Source organism: Eutrema salsugineum, unplaced genomic scaffold (assembly GCF_000478725.1).
Source record: "Eutrema salsugineum unplaced genomic scaffold, Eutsalg1_0 scaffold_18, whole genome shotgun sequence".
In the NCBI taxonomy this organism is placed as follows: domain Eukaryota; kingdom Viridiplantae; phylum Streptophyta; class Magnoliopsida; order Brassicales; family Brassicaceae; genus Eutrema; species Eutrema salsugineum.
In genome coordinates, this window is record NW_006256846.1 from 1748288 (window position 1) to 1761152 (window position 12865).

The 12865-nt window shown below is 40.1% G+C and overlaps 1 protein-coding gene and 1 non-coding gene across 2 annotated transcripts; one reads left to right on the forward strand and one right to left on the reverse strand.

The window, feature by feature from the left end:
* Positions 1-70: 70 nt before the first annotated feature.
* Positions 71-12608, forward strand: LOC112087337. The gene is made up of 4 exons (XM_024157351.1): positions 71-164; positions 594-748; positions 11907-12466; positions 12605-12608. The coding sequence occupies exons 1-4, from the start codon at positions 71-73 to the stop codon at positions 12606-12608; spliced, it is 813 nt and encodes a 270-aa protein (XP_024013119.1).
* On the reverse strand, positions 8152-8258 carry LOC112087371. Its single transcript, XR_002900054.1, has one exon. It is a non-coding gene; the product is annotated as a small nucleolar RNA R71 (small nucleolar RNA).
* Positions 12609-12865: the final 257 nt, after the last annotated feature.

A 12865-nucleotide genomic window follows, 5' to 3' on the forward strand; every position in this document is an offset into this window, starting at 1 on the left:
AATTTAATTTACAAAAATACCTGGATGTGGAACACTTGGCGGCAATAGTCTGGTTGTGCGGGGTCAACCAATGTTGCACCAGACCCTCCCAGACGGTATCGGCCATTGGCGCCGGCTTGGCCTTGTTGCCGTCGACCTCCCACTTCTGCTTCTAGTTGGAAACGGTGTTGTTGAGGCGTAACTTGACCTTCTCTTTGAAAGCCGCCTCCACACGTCCGTGTGCGGAAGTTTCCCAATGCCAGTTTTGCTAGAAAAAAAGAAAAACAAAGAGTTAGTAATTATTGTAAAAAATAATAATAATAATATAAATCATAATTTTGAATAACTTGCCACGAAACATTTGAACCAAGTGTCAATATTTGCCTAATCCAGTTTCTTCTAGCTGGTATGGGGTTGTACTAAACTTAGTCACTATAAATAAAAAATTAGTTAGATATTTCAATTAATTATAAATATTACTAATTTAAAAAAAATTTGAAAAAAATAATCATACCAAAATGTCCCCGGGGCTCGATCCGGATCGAGTTTCTTCATACTCTGACGACCCGGTTGGCGTAGAAGATTCTGAACCGTGAAATGGGCATACGGTTCAGGCTGTACCGGGGCTGCGGCTGGTGCTGGGGCTGCTGGTTCGGCTGGTGGTGGTGGAGGCGGTGCTGGCTGTGGTACAACGACCGGTTGTGAAACCGTTTGTTATGTTCCCGAGGACTCCGAGATGACGGACCCTGTAGCTGAGGCAGACGGAGCGGTACCGTCCGGATCTACCATCTCCCGGTAGTGGAACCTCTTTGTCCGGAGAGCAATCTGAATAGTCTACAAAATTAAATGAAATATAATTACTAATTATAGAATTTATTTCTAAATTCCGGGCCTATCTAATTTCCGAATCTAACTAAATCCCCTAATTATATCTATGTAAGGATTAAAATTTAAACGAAATATAAATTATAATGACAAAACTTTTAAAAAAAAATTACAAATTAAGGCTGGAGAGGAGGGAGAGGAGGGAGAGCTAGAGAGAGAGAGAGAAGTGAGGAATGAGCGACGAAGGAGGAAAACTCGCGTCCCTTATATAGATTTTGTGATCGTCGTAAAATCGTCGTAACGTTACGACGATTTTACGACGATTTGGTTGTATAACCATCGTACCAGTGCATGACACGACACGTGTCCTGTTCACAGCGTTTGAGCATTACGACGGTTTTACGACGAATGTTCATTAAACCGTCGTAAAACCGTCGTAATAGGCCAACATTTATAACCTCGTACCTCGGATCTGGAGCCAATCCGGTGCCTGTTAGATGTATGATCGTCATCAACATTACGATGATTTAATGACTCGTCGTAAAACCGTCGTAATGTTACGACCCTTGTACGACGGTTTTACGATGTTTTTAAAAAAAAGTTATCAAACCCTAAATCTTTCAAAAGGCTTATTGCATAAAGGACAACACAAAGCTTATTTTATACTAACATATAACAATAGGTTCATAACTTTACATGTATGACGGATTTAGTACATGAGATAACAAATATTTAAATCATCTTATGTAATATATAACCTTTTACTTAACATTTACAAAAAATGCATGAAGTTGTAAATATGTATGTTTTTCTCATATAAAATAAGATAACCTATCAAAAACATTTCGGAAATAGCTAAAAACCAATCAGATATAAAAGATTCAAAATCTTGGATTTCAAGCTTACGACGGTTTTACGACGGTACGATTTTATGACGGTTTTGTGAACGCGTCGTAAAATCGTCGTAAACGTACGACGATTTTACGACGGATGGTCGTAAAGTCGTCGTAATCCTTAAACCTTATTCATTCAGGGTATAAAACCTAAACTTTGTGTTTAGGGTTTACAAAAATCGTCGTAAAACCGTCGTAAAATCGATATTTTCATCATTAAAAAACTTAAAACAAACACAATTACAAATTACATAATAACAAACATTCACTAAAAACATGCATGAAAATCAATCAGATTCATCTTCTTCTATTACTTCGTCACCATCACCGTCGTCTTCCGCCAAATCGTCATCATCGGTTTCAGAAAACTCATCATCACCTTCTTCTTCTGTATCATCGGGAAGATCTTCAACTTGCCTATTCTGAGGGTCAATTAAGAAAATCTCCTCATCAACATCTGGTTCAGTCAGATCTACGCAAGTTTCCTGTTGCAGTGGAACATCCTCAACCCCTACAATCTTGCCCCTCGGAGCCACTTTAACTACTGCTAACCATGAGATTCATGTTGATCGAACTCGGTGGTATGGCAGAAATGTTACATGTTCCGTTTGAGAAGCTAATATAAATGGCTCAAACCTGTTCTACCGTCATGCTTTGTTCACGTCAACAACTCCAAACTTGTTTAGACGTACCCCTCTTCCAACAATTGGATCAAACCAATCACATTTGAAGAGAACAGTTTTCAGCCTTAACAATCCAGGATACTCCACTTCAATTATTTCTTGCAGAACTCCATAAAAATCTATTTCACTACTCACACAAATTCCATAGTTAGTTGTCGCCTGCTTTGCACCGTGACGGTATTCGTGAAAAACATAGCCCCAAGTGAAATACATGGAAGCTGTTGTTATTTTTGCCATCAGACCTAGTATTAACTCATAGAACCATGTTGGAAATTCATCTGGATCATTCGGGTCCACCTAATCAGAAAAAATCTTGCTTTAATTTCTTGATTTTGCAAATATGCATGCAAACATATTTGTTGGATATATATCAAAGTCTTTTAATATATATTTTATACGTACTTGTGCTTTTAACCACTGGGCATAGTGTTGATCTTTACGATCATTGATTTCAGTTTCAGAAACCCCAGAGATGCATTCTTTAACCTCATCAACGAATGTGCTGAAAAAACAACTAATAATTAATTAAGACTGACAGATATATATATATATATATATATTCTTCTTCTAGAAAAAAGTACCTCTCGTACATGATAAATCTTCGCAATTTAGCAGGATATACGTATGTGCACTGTGATAATCTTTTTCATTGGACCACCAAACTTCCTTTAGTTTTCCACTAAGACGTCCGATCGGCGAGAATATGTCAGGTATACCCTCAATTGCATATGTTTGGCCAACTCCTCCATCATCATATCGACGAGTAGCGCTTTTGCATGTTCGTACTTTCGGTGCAAAATAGTACAAAGTGAAGTGCAAAGTCTTTTGCGTCAAGCTTCCCGCCACAATTGAACCTTCCACTTTAGCTAGGTTTTTTGCTTTACCCTTAAGATGCTTCATGAAACGCTCGAACGGATACATCCACTTGTACTGAACTGGTCCACCGAGCTCTACTTTGTGAGGGAGATGAACAGGAAGATGTTCCATAACATCAAAAAATGATGGCGGGAAGATCTTTTCCAATTCGCACAACAAGATTTGAATATTCGATGCCAGTTGTGCTATTACATCAACTGATAATGTTCGTGTACTCAGATCCCGAAAAAAAGCATCAATGCCTCCAACAGCTTCATGGACATTTTTGGGCAAGAGTTCAGCAAATGCAAATGGAAATAATCATTGCATAAACACGTTGCAGTCATGACTTTTCATCCCTGCAAACTTTACCCCCTTCTCAACAGATTTAGAAAGATTAGAAACATACCCATCAGGAAATTTAACGTCAGATTAAACCTATTTGAACAATGCTGACTTTTGATCTGCACTCAACCGAAATACAGGAACTGGTGCTCTCCCGTTTCTCAGTATATGCAACTCACTTCTGTTGCATAAACCTGGCAAGTCCAAACTTGACTTACCATTGCCTTTTGTTCTTCCCATTATGTTCATAGCTGTATGCATGACATCAAGATTGTGTCTGAGCAGATGATCTTTCCAATAGGGTAGTTGCCAAAAGATACTTTTCTTGTGCCAATTATGATGAACTCCATAATCTTCAGGCATATTTGCAGGAGTGTACCAGTTTCCCCCCACGCGTTACTGTTTCCTCTGCCCCCCAATGCTCGATTTGTGCATGTATATCAGCTCTTGTTAAACTTACGGGTGGATGGACATGTACACTTTTGTTCTTCCTAAATAACCTCTTGTTCTTCCGATATGGATGGTTATCCTGTAAAAACCTCTGGTGACAATCAAACCAACAGGTTTTTCTAGCATGTTTTAGCTGAAAAGCATCAGTTCGATGAAGACAATAAGGACAAGATAACCTCCCATGTGTAGTCCATCCTGATAGTATACCATAAACGGGAAAATCGCTTATTGTCCACATAAGCACAGCCCGCATAGTAAAAATTTTCCCCGTTGAACAGTCATATGTGTGAACGCCGGTATACCGTAACTGATTCAACTCATGTATGAGTGGCTGCAGAAATACATCGAGAGCTCGCTTCGGATGATTGGGACCTAAAACCAAAATACTTAGGAAAAAAAATTCCCTTTGCATGCACAAATCTGGAGGAAGGTTATAAGGAGTTAGGAATACTGACCAAAATAAATATTGTCTACCAGACATACCAAATGCACTAAAACCATCAGTGCACAGACAAAGATAGACATTCCGTTTGAACTTAGTAAAATCTGGGTATACCATATTGAAGTGTTTCCATGTCTTTGCATCTGATGGATGAACAACTTCTCCATCTACTTGGGTATGTTATGCATGTCATCTCATTGATGCAGCTGTCCTTTCAGATTGATAAAGCCATTTCAACCTATCAGTTATAGGGAGATACCACATATGTTGGTACGGTATCCTTTTACGCCCACCAGTTTGCGGCCTGTATCCTGGTTTTTGGCCAAATCGACATTCCTCCAGCTGATCATCATCTTTCCAAAAAATCATACAATTGTCAACACATACATCTATCATCTCAGAAGGTAGACTAAGACTAAAAATCAACTTCTGTATTTCATAGTATGTTGCCGCTGCCAAGTTATCCTCCGATAGATACTCTTTCAGAAGATCAGCCCAATCATCAATGCAAACCTCAGCCAGGTTATGATCTGTTTTAATTGACATCGTCCTAGCTGCCAACGATAATTTAGACAGACCTTCTTGCATTTCAAACAAGGACAAAACATCTTCCCGCTATCTTTCGTTCTCTCCATATTTGTGGCCTGATACATGAATATTTCTAACCCGTTCTTGAATTCTTCTGTCAACGCCCCATCTGAATCTTTACGCATATACATCCAGCTTCTTAGCTCGTATATAGACATCTTGAAATAAACTAAAAATACTATCTCTTTTTATTGATTAGACAATAAAAGAGACGGTCTCTTGTTTCACGTGTAGCCACGTGAATGGAGTAAACCTTTTAATATTATTACTTCTTTTTCTCAAAGAAATAACTACTAATTCGGGTTTCCAGCAATGGAACCCAATATATCAGGATTTAGAACACTATACTAAGGTGCTGATGCTCTTATGTTTGAATGATGATGTGTTGTGAATGAAAGAAGGTATGAAGATGTATTTATAACAAAATTTTGGACTTTACAACGCTTTTACGATGAATTTTTACATCGCTTTTACATCCAACCTTCATATTACGATGATTTTACGTCGATTATGCGATCAAATATTTCATCGACATTAGTTAGGTAAACATGTTTTAAATGTTCTTCACCTACCTTCTTTGTCGACGTAAAATCGTTGTAAATGTACACCGGATATAGATCGTCATATATTCGTCGTGATGTTACATCCAATTTACGATGATTTTGCAATTAATATCAAATCTCTCTTTATCGATGTATAATCGTTGTAAAGCGTCGTAAATACGTCGAAGTTACGACGATATTTTTTTACGACGGTTTTACGACGTTTTATTTTTTGACGTAAAATCATCGTAAAATCGTTGTATGTTTGCGACGAATTTTAAACCGTTGTAACGGACCGTTGGAAAACGATTGTTTTCTTGTAGTGTATAGAAGAATCAACCAGCTTTCAAATGCACTTTGTTTGGAGACATTCCAACGGTTGGATCTCAAGATATTCCATTTGCCTCGGAGACGCTCAAAGACAGCCAGCAAGTCACGCAACCACGGCCACCAGCCTATTTCCCGCGGTCAGAAGCTTCACGACCGCGTCCAAGCCTCTGTTTCCCACGGTCACGTTACTCCCGACCACGGCCGGCCAACTCCGATTAAAAGCTCATATTTCTGAAGCCCAAAGTCATTTCTCTGCCTCAATTCCGGAACCTTAGAGACCATGGAGTATTGAAGACTATTTATACTTGTCATCTAGGTTGTTTTTAGACATTACCTTCATACTTTTAAAAAAACCCTTTTCCTTTAGCCGTTTTATGCGATTTTTAGAGAAGATTGTTCAACTTTGAGTTCTTCAATAGAGAAGCTTTCTTTCATCTCTTTTCTTTACTGTTTTTGATTGTTTTTATTAAAACCAATGATGATGCCGACCTCAGCAATTTCTGAGTAGATCCCGAGTTGGGCTTAGGGTTCTCGAAACGGGCTCTCATAATCGATTAAGACATCTATAGATCTGGGATTTTAACTTTTTTCTCTGTTTATTCTCGTTCTTATTGCATGTATGCTTGATTGATCACCTCGTATCTGATCTAGATAGTTAGTGTTGCGAAAGTTTTCAGTAAGTATCAAACCTAGAATAAAACAGGCGATTTTTTCGTAGGAGTGGAAACCTACCTGCAGCAAAATCATGAGTACTGACGAGTCCTGTGCAGCTCTTGCGTTCTCTCCCTTCCAGGGCCAGAGTGGAAACCTACTGGTCAGGGTTGCGAGAAATAGTTGGTTATGATCACGACAATGACGTAGTCATACCGCCGTACTCTAGCTCCATAACCCTATATTTCAATATCCGTCAATCCCAATCTAAAATCCCTAGTGTTAAAACCGATTATGATCCCTGTAGAGTCAGCGTTTTAGCCATAGTTTACAAACCAATCGATTTTACTTGCTTATTTAGATCTGCATTTCATTTGCTTTACTTCGATATTTTGCTTGTTTCATTTGCCTGTCATTCGATTTTCTATTTTCTCTTTAGGATAGATTTATTTGCTTTCTTAAGTTTTAGTTTAATCCGTGACAACAACCAACCTCTAAAACCAATCTAGTCTAGACATAAATTTAGAAACCGTCGAAGAATTCTAGGCACAGAAATCTCTGTGGATTCGATCCCTAAATACTACAATTGATTAGTTGTGCACTTGCGGCTTTCATTTGTTTTTATTAAGGGTAAAACTTGTTCCCTCACGCAGTAAACACATCACATCACCCGGCGCCGTTTCCGGGGATTTGTTTCGCTGCCTTTGTTATTTTTCTTGTTCTAATTTCTGTTTTAGACACCTGATCCCTAGTTCTTTCTTAAAGTATGCTGAATTATCTTTCCTATCTTTTGTTTTTCTCTGAATTGCATGAATACCTGGCGCAGACCTGTAGAAAACATTCCAATTCTAGACGAGATAGACAGACACGAAAGAGAACATCAAAGACTTAGACGAACGCAAGGAATGGGAAACGACGACCAGCCTGGAGATCCTGTTAACCAAGCTTTAAACATGGACCAAGATGGGTCCGAACATGGAGAAAATGAAGAGAACGATCACAAAGAAGGTGATCATGCTTGATAAGATGGAGAAGAGAATGAGGTTCCTCCAAGAAACCATCAAAACCGCGAGAGAGAAGAACGTGAAGACCTTTATGCACCTATCAATGCAGCCGATGGTGACAACCAGGAGATGCAGCCAAATGGACGCGTTAACCGCCCTGTTCAGCAAGCAAATCAACACCAAAGACAAGCCAGGAACCATCGCATAGCTGATTTTGATGCACCTACTTAGAATTTTCAGAACTGATCCGCAATTCAAGTACCATTTCCGAACCGGAATGAGTTTGAAGTCAAGCCTCAAATCATCTCTTTGGTGAAACAAAACCAATTCCATGGAGTTCCTTCTGAACATCCAATGGATCATATCGAGCTCTTTGAAGAAATCTGCAGCATGATGAGGACAAACCAAGTTCCAGCAGACTATTTAAAGTGTAAGTTGTTCCCTTTTTCATTAGCAGATAAAGCTCACCGTTGGTTGAAATCTTTGCCAGCAGGATCGATTACTAATTGGGAAGAATGCAAAACTGCTTTTCTGAACCACTTCTATACTAAGTCAAGGTCGAACTTGCTGAGAACCAAGATCTCAAGCTTTCAGCAAGGACCGACTGCACCTTTCTATGAAGCCTGGGAATGTTTTAAGGAGTATGAACGTGACTGCCCTCACCATGGATTTCTCGGATCAAGCCTGCTGAGCACATTTTATCGAGGTTTGCAACCAAAATACAAACTTTTGCTTGATACAGATAGCAATGGAGATTTCAGACAAAAGACGATAGCACAAGGAAGAGCCCTCATCAAAAAATTTGGCTCAAGCCAATAGCAATGATTGTCCTGAATACGATTGCTTGACAAAGCAAACCGGAACAGACAACAAGGAGATAACCAAGGTGAAGAACATGATGAGCCAGCTTTTGAAAAGCAACAATCGCCCAATCCATGCTTGTGAGACCAACAATGGTGCAGAAGACGAAGGACCTAGTGATATCGATCACATTAATCCAGCCTTTCAAGAAGAAGAAGGGAACTATGTAGGGGCACAGGCGCCATATCCAAATCGTTTCACCAATGGCTTCAACAACAATTTCCGGAATGCAAACTACAACAATCTCTCTTACTGCAATCCAAATGTGGAGAATCCTCAAGATCAGCACTACCCACCGCAGCAAAGATCCTTCTAAAACAAGTTCCAAGGTGGAAATTTCGGAGGACAGGAGCTTATCAGTCGTGACAACCATATAACTATCAACTTACGGGTTTTAAAAATCAATTTGTACAACAGCAAGGAGTCAAAACGAATCAGCTAGCTTCGCAAATCGGAAGACTTGAACAGTCCATCCAACAGCTTGTTATGACAAACGAGAAAGCATCTAAAGACATGAACGTGAAGGTTGACTGCATGTACAATGACCTGAGCGGGAAGTTTGAAGCTTTATCTTCGCACGTCAAAAATCTAGACGTACAAGTTGCCCAAACAGCCAATTCTATGAAGAGACAAAGTGGAGCTCTTTCCGGAAGAGTTGAAGATAACTCCAAGAGATTTTGCAATGCCATAACTGATAACACCGTATTTTGACCACTTTTATGGATCGTTTTGAAATACTTTTTCTGTGTTTTTAATTGCTTTTAAGTACTTTTATCACGTTTTTCTAGTATTTGTAGTTCCCAGACTCTTTTCAGGTAACTCAGGGAAAAGCTTAACAAAATGGATAGAAAACCAGATTTCAGCTCAGAGTCAAACCGTCAGAAGTTCACCCCTGATTGAAGGCCTTCTCACCGTCTGATCCAGCTCAAATTTGGAGACTTTAAAAATGGAAGTATCATCTTTCCAATGCACTTTACAGCTTGGCAATCCAACGGTTCAATCAAAAGATACGCGAAGAGCAAGATGTCCCGTAAACCAGCTGGCCAGCACTTCCACCCGCGGCCAACAAGCATTTTCCCACGGTCAGGAGCATCCCGACCGCGGCAAACCACCCATTCCCCGCGGTCAGAGCACTCCCGACTGCGGCCTTCAACCTCAGAGCCCAAAAAGCACATTTCTGAACCCCACATTTAGAGAAACCCTAAGTGACGTCCAGAGAGGTCTTGAGCACTATAAATACATGTCTTAGGAGCCCTAGAAATCGTGTAACCTAGTAACCTCATATCATCTTTCAAACTTTTATTGTTTTTTGCTTTAGCTTTTAGGGAGAGAGAGATTTGTTCTCTTGAACCCTTGTTCTTTCTTTATCAATTTCGGTTTCTATTCTACTTCTTAATATTATGTCTTTGATTTCGTTCATTATGTCTGAGTAGTTTTATTGTTGGGATTAAGGGATTTTTCGATGGGGATATATATGTTCGGTGAGGATTCCATTGGCTATTGAGCTGAATCTTAGAACTTTTTCTTCTGAATTCGTTTTTACTGCATGAGAGTAGCGTCATGAACTACAATCTGATCCAGATGCTTGGTGACACGAAAGTGTTCATCCGGTATCAGATCTAGTTTTGGAGAGCAAAACAAACATAGGAGTGGAAACCTACCTATGGGCAATTTGTGAATTAGGACGAGTCTTAAACATAATGCATCTCTTCTCTTCCAGGGCCAGCGTGGAAACCTACTAGTCAGGGTTGAGAGAGATAGTTGTCTATGATCACGACAGTGGCGTATTCATACGTCCGTGACTCCAGTTCGAAAAGTTTAAGCTAAGATCTTACAAAACTTCCTCTCTAGCATTGTTTTGAATCGTTTGTACCCCTGAGAAAACTTCCCTGAAGCCCAACGTCTTTTCTCCATTGATTTACACCGATTTTTCTTTAAGCTTTAGTTCAATATTGTCTTTCCTTTTTAGTTCATTTTCATTTAAGCATTAGAATATCCGTTTTTATCATTTTTAGTTATTTTCGTTAAGTTTAGTTATTACGCCATTTAATTTCCGCACTCTCTTTTAATATTTCGTTTTTACATTTTAAACACACCACCAAACCCCCACAAAACCGTTTTTGTTCTAGACTTCCTTACTTTAACTTATTTCAAAGGCTTTTTGCAGCAAAAGATCCTCCTTCTCTGTGGATTCGATCCCTAAGTACTACAATTGATCAGCTGTGCACTTGCGGCTATTGATTTCAATTAGGGTAAAACTTGACAACCCTCGACACCACACATCAAGTCACCATCAATAACCACGCTGCCCAAAGAAGAAGCCAGAACCGATGGAAAAGATGAAGAAACCCCAATCTTTAATCCAATCTACAAAGATGTCGATGTCAAGCAGCCACCATTCAAGGTACCTCAACGTTCACCGTTTCAAAGGCCTACAAAAGCCGACGACCCGGGACGTTTTGTTTTCCAATGTTTCATTTCAGCAATCAAGTTCACAGACTGTCTATGCGATTCCGAAGCCAATGTCAACATCATATCAAAGACATTTGCCAAAAAATTGGGCATAAAAACTTTAAGGACATCGACAGTCAAGGTTATCTTTGGAGATTCATCTAAAATAGATACTGAAGGGGCGATTCACGATCTACAAGTTCTAGTAGGGGACAAGATTGTTCCAGCATATTTCCAAGTCCTGGAAATGGATCAAGATAAGGAGAGACCACTCATATTCGGGAGACCATTTCTAGCTACTGTAGGAGCAGTAATCGATCACGCAAACTGGCATGCTGTCTTCCTCAATGTAGATCGCAGAAGGTTTTTTCCGACTGTCCTAGACGATTTTCCAAGTAAAGAAAACCGGCCAAAAGAGAAAGAAAAGGAGAAGCCGAGAGCTTTTGCAAAGACCAAGATCATCATTCCACCAGAAGCGACAGAGACTAGTGAGGACCAAATCCAGGAGCTGATCGAGAACACAAAAAGGGTTTTAAACAATCTAAAAGTCCGAAAGAAGAGTAAAGGAAAGAAGACGGCTCCTCAAGGAGAAGAAGTTAAACCTCCAGCAACCGGAAAATGATAAAGGCACATCAAGTGGAGTGCCATTTAAATCAGCCTGATTTTTCATGCCTACGTCGAGCTTAACGGCTTAAAACAAAAAGCGCTTAATGGGGGGCAACCCATTTAGGTACTCTTTCTTTTAATTTTCTTTTCTTTTTTACAATTTATGCTTTCATCTCGCAGTGCGATGCCGTCCCACCAACGATTCTTCAATGGTTCTTAAGATGTTCAAGACCATCATCTTTCCTCGATTTGGAGTGCCTAGAATTGTTATAAGTGATGGTGGTTCTCACTTTATTAACAAGATTTTCGAGAAACTCCTCAGGAAACATGGAGTTCATCATCGAGTTGCAACCCCTTATCACCCTCAGACGAGTGGATAAGTCGAAGTCTCGAATCGTCAGATAAAGGAGATCCTGGAGAAGACAGTGGGTAAAACTTGGAAGGATTGGGCTGCGAAGTTGGACGATGCACTCTGGGCATACAGCACAGCATTCAAAACACCTCTAGGCACCACACCTTTCCACCTGCTCTATGGAAAGCCCTGTCACCTTCCAGTGGAGATCAAACACAAAGCAGCCTGGGCGATAAAGCTGATGAATTTCGACATCAAGTCTGCTGCAGAAAGGAGACTGATACAGCTGAATGAGTTGGACGAAATCAGACACCATGCCTATGAGAATTCGAAGCTGTACAAGGAGAGGACTAAGGCGTATCACGATTCGAAAATCCTCTCCAGGCAATTCGAACCGAATGATCAGGTACTCCTGTACAACTCTCGTTTGCAATTGTTTCCTGATAAACTTCGTTCTCGATGGTCAGGTCCTTTCATAGTCAAAGAGGTTCGCCCCTTTGGTGCCATCGTCCTCCTCACACCAGATGGTAGCAGGGAATTCACAGTGAATGGACAAAGGGTGAAACACTACTGGGCCAAAGCTGAGATTCCACATCGTTCCTCTGGATGGTGCACCTCCTGCCTTAATCACCATCAAGTCAAACTAATGACTTTAAACAAGCGCTTGGTGGAAGGCAATCCACTGGTGAGTCTGTACATAAGTCTTTTTGTTTCAGTTGATTTTCGTTTTTCTTTTTTGTGTCTCAGGTGAAACAGAGGCTGGTGTCGAGCGACAACACCTTCGGTGTCGCTTGTCACTTGCTTCTATTCAAAAAAAAAAAAAAAAAAAATCAGGAAATCAGGTAACCGGAGTCAAACCAGAAATTCGGATTGGTCTGCTGCAATTTGGTACGAAGAGAACAAGTGTCGAACGACACCATCATAAGTGTCGCGCGACACCATCATTGCAGCCAGGTAAGTTCTCCGTTTTTCCTGTGTTTTTCTGTTTCTTTTCTTTTGTTTCGCCAA

Coding starts and splice junctions, on each gene's coding strand:
- LOC112087337 (XM_024157351.1), top strand. CDS start 71: ATGTTGCACCAGACCCTCCCAGACGGTATCGGCCATTGGCGCCGGCTT. Junction 165..593: donor TCTGCTTCTAGTTGGAAACG/GTGTTGTTGAGG, acceptor CATACGGTTCAG/GCTGTACCGGGGCTGCGGCT. Junction 749..11,906: donor TAGCTGAGGCAGACGGAGCG/GTACCGTCCGGA, acceptor TCGAATCGTCAG/ATAAAGGAGATCCTGGAGAA.